This window comes from Anabrus simplex, chromosome 3, assembly GCF_040414725.1.
Source record: "Anabrus simplex isolate iqAnaSimp1 chromosome 3, ASM4041472v1, whole genome shotgun sequence".
Classification (NCBI taxonomy): domain Eukaryota; kingdom Metazoa; phylum Arthropoda; class Insecta; order Orthoptera; family Tettigoniidae; genus Anabrus; species Anabrus simplex.
This window is the reverse complement of record NC_090267.1, coordinates 397742819-397759328: the sequence shown is the minus strand read 5'-3', so window position 1 is coordinate 397759328 and position 16510 is coordinate 397742819. Positions and strand designations below refer to the sequence as shown.

The 16510-nt window shown below is 38.2% G+C and overlaps 1 protein-coding gene across 2 annotated transcripts in view; it reads right to left on the bottom strand.

Moving 5' to 3' along the window:
• The window catches only part of LOC136867367 (uncharacterized), a 123735-nt gene that overhangs the window by 81950 nt on the left and 25275 nt on the right, over positions 1-16510 (bottom strand). For both annotated transcript variants that reach the window (XM_067144544.2, XM_067144545.2), the window contains one exon: positions 5844-6098. In XM_067144544.2, coding sequence (XP_067000645.2) covers positions 5844-6098 — 255 coding nt within the window. The remainder of the gene's footprint in view (positions 1-5843; positions 6099-16510) is intronic.

The following is a 16510-nucleotide window of genomic DNA, read 5'->3' as shown; positions in this document are numbered from 1 at the left end:
CTCGGTCAGTTTGGACATGTTATTCTTCAACACTCCTAGCCCCCATGTCGATGGTGGCTGAACTTTTACTTGAACGACATCCAGATGGTCACTATTCATCTCAGCAACCCTGAAAACTATGCCTTGGACACCAATATCGATTGTTTAAATTTTTTTTACATGACACTCCCTTCCCTAAGGTTACTAGTGGTGTCTTGTCCACACGGTCATTTTTCCAGATAGTAAGTCATGTGTGTATCAAGTTTGGTTGAGAGCTATGCTGGAACATTCTCCCATTCTTCTGTATCACTTTGTATATTCTTTTGCACCCCTTCTCACCCCCACATTCCCTGGCAGGTGTGGGTGGTAGAATAGCACCCATGGTATCCCATGCCTGTTGTAAGAAGCGACTGAAATGGTCCCAGGGCTCTTAACTTTGGAGCATGTGTTGGCGACCATGGGGCCCTTAGCTGCGTCCTGGTATTGCTTCAACTTGTGTCAGGCTCCTCACTTTGATCTATCCTATCTGACCTCACTTGGTCAACTCTTGTTCTTTTCTTTCTTTGGCCGCTACCTTCCTTTTTCGAAGTGGTGGATCAGTTCAGTTTCCCTCTGATTAGTTAATAGAGGATGGTTGCCTAGTTGTATTTCCTCTTAAAACAATAATCACCACCACCATCTCTCACCCCCATACTGATGGGGCTGTAGTTGGACTTAAAACGACACCTGGAGTGCGCTTATTCATCTCAGCGACCACAAAAACTATGGATTTTACATTGATATTGGTCGATTTATATTATTTTTATATTTCACCCCCCTTTCAACCCCCACCCCTAAGGGTGCCGTTTGGAATGAACTTTGACTTAAACTACAACTTGAGGGTCACAGTTATCTCAGTGACCCTGAAAACTATGGATACGGCTCTAATATCGGTCATTTTCAAATCCTCTTACATTTCACCCCGTGCCCCACACTTATTCCATATAGCAAGTCATATTTGTACCAAGTTTAGCTCATAAAACATGGCGGCATCTTCCCATCCTCCTATATACAGCAATTCTTACCATACTATCATGATACAGAGTAAGTCGTCGCCTAGCGACGTTCTGTCCGTCAAGTTCGATCCAATCTTGGTGCAGCTTTGTAATTAAATTAATTACATAAAATTACTTATCATAATAAAACTACCAATCTGATTTCATTCCAACCACTTCCTAAACACTCTCAGAAGTAATAAGAATGAATTGTGAAATTTTCAGCAAAATCAGTCCAGTAGTTTTTGAGTCTATTAGTTTCAAATATACCAACATCCACTTTTGTATACGCCTGTCATAGTCATATTGTTTTGCCTACCCTTTCCAATAATTTTATGAACATTCAATACCAGTACATAATAACTGATTCATTCATACTGTAGTATATAACACTTCTTTCCAAAAAGTTTTCACTGTGCTTCGACCATTTGGGCGTATCTCATTCTTAACATTTTCAAATGATCTTGCCCGAGATAGTGCAGCATACATAGTGCTCATGACTGAATACTGGTTCAGATAAGTAGATACCTATTTTTTCAAGTGATTGTCCCTAGGCTTTATTATTAGTAATGGTCATACAGAAGGGTAGTCAACTTGATACCTTCCCTTCTGTGCGTACGTCAACTGTTTTCCCATAGCAGCATGTAAGTTATTAGAAATGTTCTGCCATCTGTTGAGTATATTTAGAAGCTGGGGAAGGTCAGAAGAATCAAAGAGTATATAGCTCACAATAATATTATTCCATGATCAGAGGAAGTGTATACTCTCTGGCTTGAGAGGCAGTAATCAAACATGGCTGCATGCAATGACATTAATAAGACTGAAAATCACATATATCAGGAAAGTTGGAAGTGTTAGTCGCTTAGCAACCTGCTAAGTACAGAATGTATTGAGGGTTAGGGTAAACCGAGCTCGATAGCTGCAGTCGCTTAAGTATGGTCAGTATCCAATATTTGGGAGATAGTGGGTTCGAACCCCACAGTCGGCAGCCCTAAAGATGGTTTTCCGTGGTTTCCCAGGCCACGAACGCTTCCTTCCCACTCCTAGCGCTTTCCTGCCCCATCGTCACCATAAGACCTATCTGAGTCAGTGCGACGTAAAGCAACTTGTAAGGGTTAGGGTAAGCTTTCATCTGCAATTATTGGAGGGATCATTTAATGATATGATTTTATGATTACTCAAAGTTGGCTGAACTTAGAGACCTATCAATGTCTCATAATTCACCGGCATGTAATTCCGGAGAGAATGAAACAAAAATGAAGCAAATCAGTCCAGTAGAATCAATGGATGGATTTGCCAAAGCTGTTTTTAGTAAACTCTTTTAATATAGAGATGACTTTTCATAAAGCACTTAATTACTGTCATGAGATATTTACTGACTTCAGGTTTTCTTTTATTTGGATTTCCAAATTGGGAACTTATACAGGTTTAGATTAATAAGTCAATATTCTTATCACATAACAAATATTGGTTGAAATCAGCGCAAGCCCTTAACAGCCAAAGATGAAAAAGAGTAAGGGATCTATCTTTATATATATAAAATCCTTAATTCTATCTGTCATTCACAGCAATATTGAAAAAACGAGAAGGTTTCAACAGCTGAAATTGGTACCAGTTGTAGATTTCTATGTTTTCTTTACAAGAAAAACACAATTAACCTCTCACGACCATTACTTTTTGAAGAAAAATACGTTTCTATCAGTGAAGTTATTGTCTTACATTTGCCATGATGAGGTAGGTATACAGCTAAATCTATTGGCATGAGTTCGAACTACGTACATCTTTACTTCTGTTGCCTTCAACAGATACGTATATTGAGAAAACTGGAACATTTGAGAGATAATTGGTACCAGATATGGGTTACCATAACAATGCAATGATGACCATCATACTTGAACTGTTTTGTGAAAAATATGTTTTTCAGTGAAATGAATGAATAATTTTCTTCTATTCTGGAGTATGAGAAGACATTATATGTATCAATAAGCATTAAATAGAACAGATTGTCTGGCGGCCAATATCGTTAAAACGTGAAGTCCATAATTTTCGTCTCACACTGCACTTAGCTGGCCTGAGTCCCGTTTGTCAAAAATATTTTTACCGTCAAAATGTTGGCTGGCAGGGTAAAAAACTTCTTTGGGATAAGCAAGTTCCATTAAGATCAAAATTAGTACTCTACAGGAGCTTTTTTGTACCAGTTACCACATACAGTCTAGAAACCTGCATCCAAACCAACAGAAATATCAGCAAACTGCAAGCAGTGGAAATGAAGTTCGTAAGAACTATAATTCAGAAAACGAGGAGGAACAAAATAAGAAACGATGAGATATGCCATCTTGTCCAAGTGAAAAAATTCCCTTAGTGAGATCTGTGTCAAAGCGAGGCTGAAATGGTTTGGTCATCTCAAAGGAATGGACCTACAAAGAACAGCTAGAGTGTGGTTTGAGAAGGAAATTGGAGGCAAAAGTTCAAGAAGTCAGCCAAGAAAGAGACGGATTGATCAAATTAGACATGATCTAGCTGGATGAGGTCTGGATTTGCAGCAGGATATGGAAGGAAACCTCTACATGGACAGAAGTAAATGGAGAGTGCTCATTCACCACACCTGGGAAACTGGAGCTGGTTCAAGATGAAGAAGATGAAGATGTGCTATTACAGCAACTTCCACACTTGTAACACACATTCCAATATACCCTCGTTGTCGTCATACACTCCCTTCTCTTGTAGAAGCCAACTTGTTTTGTGGAAGTGCCCATCAGTTTGACCTGTCATTATCAGAATCTGTTTTCTTTTAACCCCGTTGACCTTCGGTCTTGGTTTTTTGACATGTATTTTCGGCAATAGTTTTGTGTTTTACTGGATCAAAAGTAAATTTGACAATTTCTACTTCTTCAGCATTATTTTGCTCATTAACATAAAGTAACTACTAACTTCACTCATTTTGAACAATGTAATAATAATATTATTGGTTTTACAGTTCACTAACTACTTTTACAGTTTTCGAAGATGCCGAGGTGCCAGAATTTAGTCCTGCAGGAGTTCTTTTATGTGCCAGTAAATCTACTGACATGAGGCTGATGTATTTGAGACCTTTAAATACCGCCAGACTGAGCCAGATCAAACCTGCTAAGTTGGGGTCAGAAGACCAGCGTTTCAATCGCCTGAGCCACTCAGCCCAGCTTTTGAACAATGATTGCACTTATTTAATTTACAATGGATTTATTCAAAACCCATGTGAACACCTGCATGTTGCTGAGTGAATGTGTGGTTTTTTTACGTTCCACTGACACAGATAGGTCTTATGGTGACAACAATGGGATGGGAAAGGACTAGGAGTGGGAAGGAAGCAGCCATGGCCTTAATTAAGGCATAGCCCCAGCATTTACCTGGTGTGAAAATGGGAAAACACGGAAAATCATCTTCAGGGCCGCCGACAGTGGGGTTCGAACCTATTATCTCCCAGATGCAAGCTCAGAGGTGTGCATCCCTAACCGCATGGCAACTTGCCCGATAGAGTGAATATAGAACTCTATGACATTGGAAACAGTCGGAAAATGAACAAAAATAGCTGTTTCTGGCTAAGTTACCAACCTATGCAACATGAAAGCATGGTACCAACCTGCGAGAATCAAAACTGAATATTCAATTTATGAACACAGTACCATCTGCTGGAATATTTATAGTAAACTTCTCTGTAAATAAATCACAGTTCTTTTTTTAAAAATGAGGGAAAGGTTCCAGTACTGCACATCAACAGAAAAAAAAAGCACTGCCTGATAGTATCAATACACGTACTGTATGTAGGCATGAGGCAGTTAGACAAGGTATTTTTAATTAATAATTGTATGGCTTCGGCTACCATGTGTGAGTATTTTTGGGGGACACCATTTAGACTGCCTCCACATCAATTTCAATGTTCTGTTTTACTCTACCAGATGACAGAGTAAACCAGATATTCTTCAGGCAATCTATGGCTGAAATTTAGTTAATTTTGTCAGGTAAACACCACATGTATTACAGGAGACTTTTTATGTGCCGGTATATTATGACATGGAATACCGAATAGACTTTTTCCTGTTCTTCAAAAATCTAACTACCTCTGTCGGCTTTGAACACATGGTCTTGCAATCCAGAGGCCAATGCTCTATTACTGATCCACAGAGGAACCTGACATGGTAATGAAGGTGACCTAATTATGCTCTGTAGGTGGGTGGCAGATTGTTATGACACTATGATATTATCTTTTTTCTAACTTTTTATATGAATTCACATGCTACCCTCGGAGCATTTGAGGGTCTCTCTTAGATACCTAATAATAATTTCATGAGGCTATTGGTCAGCCCTTGTAAGGCAGACCTTCTGATGAGGATGGGCAGCATCTGCTGTGAATAAGAAACTGCATGTACTATGGTGGAGAATAGTGTCATGTGGTGTGAGGATTGCAGGAATGTTGGGGACAGTACAAAAATCCCATCCTCCAGCCAAGGAAATTAACCATTTAAGATTTAAATCCTCAACCCGGTCAAAAATCGACCCAAAACCTTCTGAACCGAAGGCCAGTATGCTCATTATTTAGCCGAGGAGCCAGACAACTTTTAGATAATCATATGAAACAAATTACTACTACTGGTCAAGTGATACAACAAAATACCAAGTTATTTTTTAAAGGTTCCCCTTGTCCTGTGATTTTTGTTTTGTCTTCATATTTATAATATTTATATGTATTTATTTATATATTTATTTTAAAGATCTGGCAAGCTAAAATTACTGTTGAAGGATGATATTTTTAATTACCTTGGTTCTCATTTCACATGTTTGATAGTCACTTACCACTGATTCAATGTTGTAACTTGTTTCTTGTTTTAGAATCCTGGTATCATTACTTGGTTTCACATTTCTTTTTGCCTTAGGAATACACATTTTGCTTCGTTTCTTGGATGGATTAAAAAGTGGCCAGTCATCTTCACTGTCAGAATCAGCAAAACTAATATGAGTTGACTGAGATACAGAACGAGGAAATCTCATTCTGTAGTGGGCATATGGTGGGTAATCTATGCCTCCTAAGTCTTCAATATTATATCCTGCCTGAAAGAGACCAATCACATTTATGATTAGAAACTTGTTTTTTTCATTTGTCCAATAAGAAACCTTGTAAAGTACTAAATCTCCAAGATTTTCTTAACCATTATCAATATTGTTATAGAAATTTGCAGGCAATATGAATCACTATTTTATAATCAGTGTCCTTATTAACCTCAAAAAGATGAGAATATCTACCACAGGATTAGTTAAATATTACCGGGCAAGTTGGCCGTGCGGTTAGGGGCACGCAGCTGTGAGCTTGCAACTGGGAGATAGTGGGTTCGAATCTCACTGTCGGCAGCCCTGAAGATTGTTTTCTGTGGTTTTCCATTTTTACACCAGGAAAATGCTGGGGCTGTACCTTAATTAAGGTCATGGCCACTTCCTTCCCGCTCCTACGCCTTTCCTATCCCATCATCGCCATAAGACCTATCTGTGTTGGTGTGACGTAAAGAAAACTGTATTAGTTAAATAATGATATGTGATAGCAGTGTAATTTTTCAAAGCTTCTGATACTTGTGTGACTGTTTCAAAATCCTTTACTACTTTATGAAGACTAGGAAGGAGGATAGGAAACATACAAATAATACTGACATTAACAGGTCAGTATGGGAAGAGGAAGACAAGCAGAAATGTAAATGTACAAAAGGACAAAGACAAATTCTACTTCTTCATGGATAAGCTAATAATAATAATAATGTTATTGGCTTTACATCCCACTGACTACTTTTACGGTTTTCGGAGATGATGAGGTGTCGGAATTTAGTCCTACGGGAGTTTATTTTATATGCTAGTAAATCTACCTACACAAGGCTGATGTATCTGAGCACATTCAAATATCATCGGACTGGGTCAGGATCTAACCTGCCAAGTTGGGGTCAGAAGGCCAGCGCTCTACCATCTGAGCCACTCACCCCAGCCATAGAAAAGCTCACTCAACATTGATTCTTATTCTATTTCTTCACAGATTGTTGGAAATAAGAAACATCAATCCCTGTTTTTGTTGATCAGTTTCTTCTCACCATCAAGCTGAGTAGAAAAAGAAAATATACCAGTTTTCCATCTCAATTTATTTTCCTTTCAACATACTGAGAACAGGAATAAGGAATTATGATGAAGGAATCTATGAAAATATGAAGCGTGTTTTTTTAGTAAGGTCCGTTTTGTTCTAGACACTAGTAGTTCACGCACATATCACAACGAGTGCATGCGTCGTGTACCGGCATGCCTTGGGAACAACTGTGCTCAGTTTCAGCTTTGTAGCTAACCTGTACGGTTCTGTTCTGTGCTTTCAAAATGTTTAAGACTATCAACTCACCTGCCGCGTGTGAGGTTCGGTCGGTGATACGGTTTTTGTCAGCAAGGAACCTGTCTGCTGCAGAAATTCATCGACAGATTTACGAAGTGTACGGTGATACTGTTATGAGTGAAAGCAAAGTGTGTAAGTGGGTACAACAATTCAAAGATGGCCGTGACAACGTCCATGATGAGGACCGCTCCAGTTGCCCTTCTTTGATTACAGACAATTTGGTGGCTTCAGTTGAAGCGAAGATTCGTGAGAACAGGCGCTTCACAATAACAGTTCTCTCAAATGAACTTCCTGACATGTCGAGATCAGTGCTTTACAACATTATTTCCGAACACCTAAACTTTAGGAAACTGTGCTCCTATTGGGTCCCAAAACTCCTAACAGAGAACCACAAAAACCAAAGATTTGAGTGTGCGATGAAGTTCTTGACTCGTTATGACGAAGAAGGTGACGGCTTCTTGAGTCAGCTCGTAACTGGAGACGAAACATGGGTTTCACATATCACACCCGAATCGAAGCAACAGAGCATGGAATGGAGACACGCACACTTGCCTGTAAAGGTGAAGGCCAAACAGACTCTGTCCCAGCGCAAAAACATGGCGTCGGTGTTTTGGAATAGGCATGGTGTTTTGTTGGTCGACTTCTTGCAACGAGAAACCACTATCAATGCAAAAGCATACTGCCAAACCCTGAGAAAGCTACGCAGAGCGATTCAAAACAAAAGACACGGCATGCTGACAAAGGGAATTGGCCTTCTCCATGACAATGCAAGACCTCACACTGCAGGTCAGACCTATGATTTATTGGACAGTTTTGGCTGGGAAGTTTTAGACCACCCACCCTACAGTCCTGATCTTGCGCTGAGCGATTACCATCTGTTCCTCTACTTCAAAGATCACCTCAGTGGCAAACATTAGAATGATGAGGACAACGTGAAAATGGCAATGAACTCTTGGTTATCAGAGCAGGCGGGAAGTTTCTATGAAGAGGGTATTTTTAAATTGGTTATGAGGTATGATAAGTGCTTGAACAAACTTGGCAACTATGTCAAAAAATAGAGTGAAGAATGTACTTTCTGAAAATAAATTTACTTTTTTGAAATAACCTTTCATTGTGTACTTATTTTCAAAAGGACCTTACTTAAAAAACACGCCTCGTAGAATTTGTGGAGATGAGTTGGGCATTTTTGTTTTTAATGCTTCTGTTTGTCCTTCATAGGGAAATACTGAATGATCAGAGTAATGAATCCTGCAGCCATTAATGAGTCTTTATGGCCAGGGCTACTACCAATTGTATATAATTTCTAGAAATTTACAAGGAAACAACCACTAAACAGAGTTGGGAAAATAAACTCGAAATCATTCTGACAGCACTCAGAAACTGTTGGTATTGGGTGATCTCAAGTTTATACATCCCACAGAATACTGAGCTGCAGAAACAAAATACAAATGGTTTATGACAAAAACTTCAAAAATCCAATGTGCTTCACAGTAAGCTCACAGAAAGGTGCAGTGTTCACAGGAATGAGGTTAAACTTCCAGCACAGATAGAAGTTATCACCAATATGATATTTATCTGAGTTTATCCACACTCTTTGATGTTGTAAGGATGTAAAGGAGAGGCCACATAAGTCAATGGTCAGACCTCCATTAAATTATGGTTCCACTGTATGGGGTCCCTCACCAAGAATTTGAAAACTGGAAATGATCCAAAGGAAAGCAGTATGACTTGCTGTGGTTGATTTCTGACAAAAAAAAGTAATGTTACAAAATTGTTGTCAATTTAGGGCTGGGAGGACTTGGGATTAAGGAGATGAGCTGCTTGACTAGGCAGTATATTCCAAGCTGTCATTGGCGAGATGGTGTAGAATGATATTAGCTTGAATGGAATTATTTAAAAGTAGGAATGGTAAGAGAACAAGAGAATGGTTGCCAAGATTTACTTCCTTTTAAAACAATAGTCATCACCACCACCTGAAGAGGACAAATTGATATAAATACAGTATTAGTTTATTCACCTAGGGAGATGTACAATAAATTTCCAACCTCTTCAAAATCATTTAAGAAACGACCAGGTAAACAGTTTTTAACATGCCACCTAGGCACAGCCTTAACCCAAAAATCCCACTGTCCAATTTTAAAGACAGAAGACATACGCACCATCTTTAACTACTGTCTAAGCCGTCAAGTAAAAATTGGTGCTAATTGTTATGTTGGTAGCCCACTAAAGATATAAACTGTCATTTTTTTTTTTGGTTTCAAGTAGTTTAAAGAAGTTTCTGTACATTGTTGATACCTTTATAACAAATAGACTTTGGCATCATGGAAAAGCTCGTTCCCCGGAAAAATGAAAAGTAAGTTTCGCAGTACCTTTTGTTGGTATTTATAATCCAATTGGTGTGATGTGTTGGTCAAGGTACAAGTAATGAATGTATGAACTCTCCATTCTTGGTGGCAAATAATTGACTATGTGATTTTTATTTATATTTGAGTGTCCTCTTTATAGGACAGTGGACATAAGGGGTACTATTACATAGTTTGCTTCTCCTCTATTCCAGCTTGTCTCTGAATGAGATTTTGTCAATTCTGGAGGAAAAACCAGACTGTAATGTGGCATCTGTTGCTGTGTTACCACCTAGTTCCATGGATGACATGAGGAATCCGGTGAAGAGGACGATTTGAACGTGAATCATCTTCCTGGATCACAGTTACGTGCTGATGCTGAAATGATGTACCATGAACAAGACGATGTAGTAGATGAAGAAGTTGTAAATAACACTTCCAACTGCAACATTACTAGGAAAACCACCCGAAATTGACCGTACCTTCTAACACTGCATACGTGTGGACAAAACATGACTTGGAAACTGAAATGGCAAAAAAGCGCAGTCGTCCATCGCCGCTAGAAAAATGCTGATTCCAGATATGACCATGTAGATCATATGATTGAATCCCAAGGGAAGCAAATAAAGTGCAGGGTATGCAACAAAAAAGCATCTATGAGGTGCAAAAAGTGCAACATAACTCTGCATGTGAAGTGTTTTGAGAAGTACTACCGTGCCATGTAGAAACACCAAGATCCTTTGAAGTCTTACATTTTACTGCATTCCCTTCGGTTCAAACTCCAACAATTCATTCTATAATCAGACTGCTTGTATTAGATTGGAATTAAGAATAATATAACATTAGAATGACATACACATTTTTCTTATTATCATACCCCTTTTGCCCACTGTCCTTTTTATAGGACACCCTATCCTGTCCATGCAACGTACCTGGTCCTGAAATACTTAACATTGGGGATCATCATACAAAATATAGGTCAGTTATATATCATTAATCTTCAAATTCAAGCAATAAACTTTTTTTGGTAGATCTGGGAATGCAGCTCAGTGATGAAATATTAGGGATAAAATTAGTTTGTGATAATATGAAGGAGGTGGGAATTATAGGAACATATAGGCCTGGAAGAGAGGAAAGAGACATGGAAATATTTGAGAAAATAATAGATTATACTCATAAAAACAATAATGATACGGTAATAATTGGGGGAGATCTAAACTTGCCTGAAGTTGAATGGAATGGAGCTGCAAGTGAAGCCCATGAACAGAAACTGGCAAATAAGTTAATTTGGGAGGGAGGATTTACACAAGTAGTACAAGAACCAACTCGTCTCAATAACTTGCTAGATGTATTCTTGGTTAAACCATGGGAAATTGTTGGTAAAACTGAGGTAATTAAAGGAATAGGTGATCATAAGGCTGTAATAATGGATGTAGGACTCGTACCAAAAATGCTTAATAAGAGGGTCACAAAAGACAAGAAATTATACAGAAAAACTAAAGTTGATGAATTTGGGAATTACCTTCCATCACAATTCAGTTGTTGGATAAGTGAAGGGAATAATGTGGATACACTTTGGGCTAAATTTAAAGGAATCATTTGGGAAGGAGAGAAGAGATTTGTACCTGTTAAGAAGGGTAAAATGACCTCAGACCCTGTTTATTATACAAGCGAAATAAGAAAATTAAAAAGAAAATGTAGAATAGTAAACAGGAAAAATCAAAGAAGGTAGGGTGAATAGAGAAACTAGAAAACAGCTAATGAGGGAACTGAATAGAGTGAAAAAGGAAGCAAAAGAGAATTATATGAATGGCATTCTTCAAGAGGGTAATGACCACAACGGGAAATGGAAAAAGCTGTATTCATATATTAGGAATCAAAAAGGAAAAGGAATCCAAATTCCTACAATGGTGGGAGAAGGGGGTGAACACTATTTAACAGATACTGAGAAAGCAAACCTCTTTAGTAGGGAATTCAGAGATTCAGTAGAAGATTGTCAGGACTTGGAAACCGTAACAGAAGATAGAGAGGGAGAGACACAGAGGGATGCAAGAAGCTTCTCATTCACGAATGAAGATATTTTCAGAGAAATCCAACTGCTTCAGCAAGGAAAAGCAGCAGGAAGTGATCAAATTACTGGGGAGGTATTAAAGACAATGGGGTGGTATATAGTGCCTTATTTAAAATTTCTCTTTGACTATGTCATAAATAATAGTGTAATACCAAAGGAATGGAAGGAATCTATAATATTACCAATTTATAAAGGAAAGGGTGATAAAAGGAAACCAGAGAACTACAGACCAATCAGCCTGACCAGTATAGTTTGTAAAATACTGGAGAGTTTAATAGCAAAGTACATCAGAGGGATATGTGATGATAAAAATTGGTTCATGAGGAGCCAGTATGGATTTAGAACGAAATTTTCTTGTGAGGCACAACTGGTGGGATTTCAGCAGGACATATCAGATGAATTAGATTCAGGAGGCCAGTTAGATTGCATAGCCATAGATCTTTCCAAAGCCTTTGATAGAGTGGAACATGGAATATTATTAAAGAAATTGGAGGGAATAGGATTGGACGTAAGGGTTATACGTTGGATAAAAACATTTCTAAATTCAAGGGTTCAGAAAGTCAAAGTAGTGAATAATATATCACAGGAAGAGAAAGTTTGGAAGGGAATCGCACAGGGGAGTATAATCGGTCTGTTACTTTTCTTAATATACGCAAATGATTTAGGGAACAATATAACATCGAAAATAAGATTGTATGCAGATGACATAATTGTTTATAGGGAAATAAATAACATTGAGGATTGTTCAGAATTACAAAGGGATCTTGAGAGTATCCAAGAATGGGTTGAAGAAAATAATATGAAGATTAATGGAGGCAAATCAACTGTTACATTTACAAACAGGAGCTTTGAAACTGAATTTGAATATACTTTGGATGAGGTAGTTATCCTAAAAGATGGCAAGTGCAAATACTTAGGTGTGAGATTTGAAAGTAATTTGCACTGGAAGGGTCATGTTGATAACATTGTTGGGAAAGCATACAGATCGTTACATGTCATAATGAGGCTACTTAAAGAATGCAACAAAGAATTAAAAGAAAAAAGTTACTTGAGTATGGTTCGTCCATTATTGGAATATGCAAACAGTTTTTGGGATCCTCACCAAGAATACCTAATAAAAGAACTAGATGGTGTGCAGAGGAAAGCAGCAAGGTTTGTAACAGGGGATTTCAGGAGAAAGAGTAGTGTATCAGAAATGTTAAAGGAACTTGGGTGGGAAACTTTAAGTAAGAGAAGGGAGAAAACTAGACTTATAGGATTATATAGAGCCTATACAGGAGAAGAAGCATGGAGAGATATCCGTGAGAGGCTTCAGTTGGAAAATAATTATATTGGTAGAACTGACCACAAGTACAAAATTAGAAGGAATTTTAGCAGAAGCGATTGGGGTAAATTTTCATTCATTGGGAAGGGTGTGAAGGAGTGGAACAGTTTACCAAGGGTAGTGTTTGATCCTTTTTCAAAATCTGTACAGATATTCAAGAAGAGAATAAACAACAACAGAGATAATAAATGAAATGTTAGAGGGCATTCGACCAGTGCAGGATATTGTAAATAAAAAATGTGTGTGATTAAATTAATTCCATCCCCTGGTCTACGGAGTTTGGACAGCCCAAGTAGGGGATTGCCTGTAGGGGTGAAGTACAGTGGTGACTTCGAGGGCCCTGGGAGCACTACGGTAGCTGTGAAGGCCCTTCAGGAACTCTGAAAAGTGGTGGCAAAAGGGGCTCTGGTTAAGACGCAGCAGGTTGTTATGCTACTTAGGTTCCAAAATGGGTAAAATATAAATATGTAAATAAATTCAATGTTAATTTTAATTGTATACCAGTTGTATAGTATTATTAGAAGTAATTTCACATACCGTACTGTATATGAGTTGACTATGTTTGTAAGATATTATAAGTAGAATTTTGTAAACAATATACATTTATTAAGGACTAGCTGATGTACCCATGCTTCGCTACGGGATTCTCAAAAAGACTGACTTTGTGGTTTTCCTAACTGAATTGAATATAGGTCATTACAAAAATTGAAAGCTATGTTATCATATAAAATACTCGATCAAATGAAAAACCGCATACCTTCTCACTTTCAACGAACAGTACTACGGTGCCGATCTAAGAGTCCAAAGTTCCAGAGCTGGAATAACCAGATTGAATGTCAGATTGGTGATACAAAGCTAGAACAGGTCGTTAATTTGAAGTATTTACGTTGTGTGTTCTCCCAGGATGATAATATAGTAAGTGAGATTGAATCAAGGTGTTGTAAAACTAATGCAGTGAGCTCGCAGTTGTGATCAACAGTATTGTGTAAGAAGGAAGTCAGCTCTCAGACAAAACTATCTTTACATTGGTCGGTTTTCAGACCAACTTTGCTTTACGGGAGTGAAAGCTGGGTGGGCTCAGGATATCTTATTCATAAGTTAGAAGTAACAGACATGAAAGTAGCTAGAATGATTGCTTGTACAAACCGGTGGAAACAATGGCAGGAGGGTACTCGGAATGAGGAGATAGAGGCTAATTTAGGAATGAACTCGATGGATGAAGCTGTACGCATAAACCGGCTTTGGTGGTGGGGTCATGTGAGGCGAATGGAGGAGGATAGGTTATCTAGAAGAATAATGGATTCTGTTATGGAGGGTAAGAGAAGTAGAGGTAGACCAAGACGATGATGGTTAGACTCAGGTTCTAATGATTTAAAAATAAGAAGTTTTAGATCTAAATGAGGCCCCAACACTAATTGCAAATCGAGGATTGTGGCGACGTTTAGTAAATTCACAGAGGCTTGCAGCAGACTGAATGCTGAAAGGCATAACAGTCTATAATGAGAGAGATAGAGAGAGAGAGAGAGAGAAAATGTGTGAATATATGTGTGTGTGTGCGTGTGTGTGCGCGTGCGTGCGTGCGTGCGTGTGTGTGTGTGTGTGTGTGTGTGTGCGCGTGTGCGTGTGTGTATACTCTGGACAAGTTCAAAAAATGAAGTGTTAACTTTTCCAATATCTAACAACAATACATTGGAATCTATAACATTAGAAGAACTAGACCAAACTTTGAAGAAACTAAAGAATGGTAAAGCACTTGGAGAGGATGCAATACATGCTGAACTGTTCAAATATTCAAGTAAAATTTTCAAACAAAGATTCCTCAGCATTTTAAATCAAATTTGGATTGGAGACAATTCACCAGAAAATTGGCAGAAAGCAATAGTTATCCCTCTTCACAAAAAAGGTGACATAAAAAATTGTGAAAATTAGAGAGGAATTACCACTGTTAACTTAAATTATAAAATATATGCAAATATCATTAAAGATACATTGTAGCAACGTTATAAACTGGGGAATGAACAACAAAGTTTCCATAAAGGGCACTCTTGCACTGATGCATATTTCACTATGAAGATATTAATAGAAAAATGTTAAGAATTCAATTTGGACTTTAAAAAGGCCTTTGACCAAGTAAACAGCAACAAACTGCTTGAAATTCTAAAACAAGACAACGTCTCTCAACAGATTATTAACACTATCTACAACATCTATAAATCCAATCTCATTTCTGTAAAATTGAACAAGAACCAGACCGAGTGGAAATCAATAAACGGTGGTGTAAGACAAGGCTGCGGACTCTCCCGTCTACTTTTCATAATATATATGAATGCAATAATGGAAACTTGGAAACAAGGACGCCATGGATCAAGATCTATAAATAGACACTTCAAACACCTAGACGCCATATTATATGCTGATGATGTTGCATTGCTGGCTACGACGGAAGATGACCTACGAAGATCAGTTTTCAATCTAAAAAAAATTACCCCTGAGGTTCACAAGTGACTTGTTTGGCATGTCTTCTTTATTCCCAGTACCTCCTCCTTCTTTCTGCTTCCGTGATTTGAATCTGGATCCTGGTGTCTGTCCATCTGTCACCTTCCATGAACTTTCTGTGTTTAGACCTATCCTGTACTGTCATCAGTGGATATTTTTCCTTTATGTCAATAGTCTCCCAATCTTCTCTGACATCCTTCACTTATTTCCAGTTAAGCAGGTTGCATTCAACATCTTCTTCATCAGCCTACTGTCTTCCATCCTCATGAGATGTCCAACAAATCCTAACCTACTCTTTCTTATCACACTTGAGATTGCTTCTATACTCTCATATAGTTCCTGCCTTGATCTGTGTACCCAGATTTCACCTTGCTTTTTGGTGCCCCATACTGTATGTCTCAAGATTCTTCTTTCCTCCTTCTCCCATTGTATGCATGCTCTCTTGTCCAATCTCAGCATCTCATTTTGATATAATGCAGCATTCCTAATGGTTATCATCTAGTGTCGCAGTTTGGCATTCCTTGAGAGGTTCTTCTTTCCATATGTAGTCACGGCTGCATATCGTAGTTTCAGCAGCAGTTGAGCTCTGTCTGTGGTACTTTTGTTGCTTTATACTTTACCTGTGATGTTCTCACCTACGTACCGGAAGCTGTTGACTCTCTCTACCACTTGGCCTTTTACATTCCAATTGGTCTTCATATTCAGTACCTTCATCTTATTGTAGGCTATTTTTAGACCAACCTTTTCTGCAGTGTCGGCTAGATTTGCTAGTGCCAACTTTGCATCTTCTTCCTTCTCATGTAACAATGCCATATCATCTGTGAAGGCAAGACAATCCACTATGACATTGTGTTTGATCTTATATCCAATCTG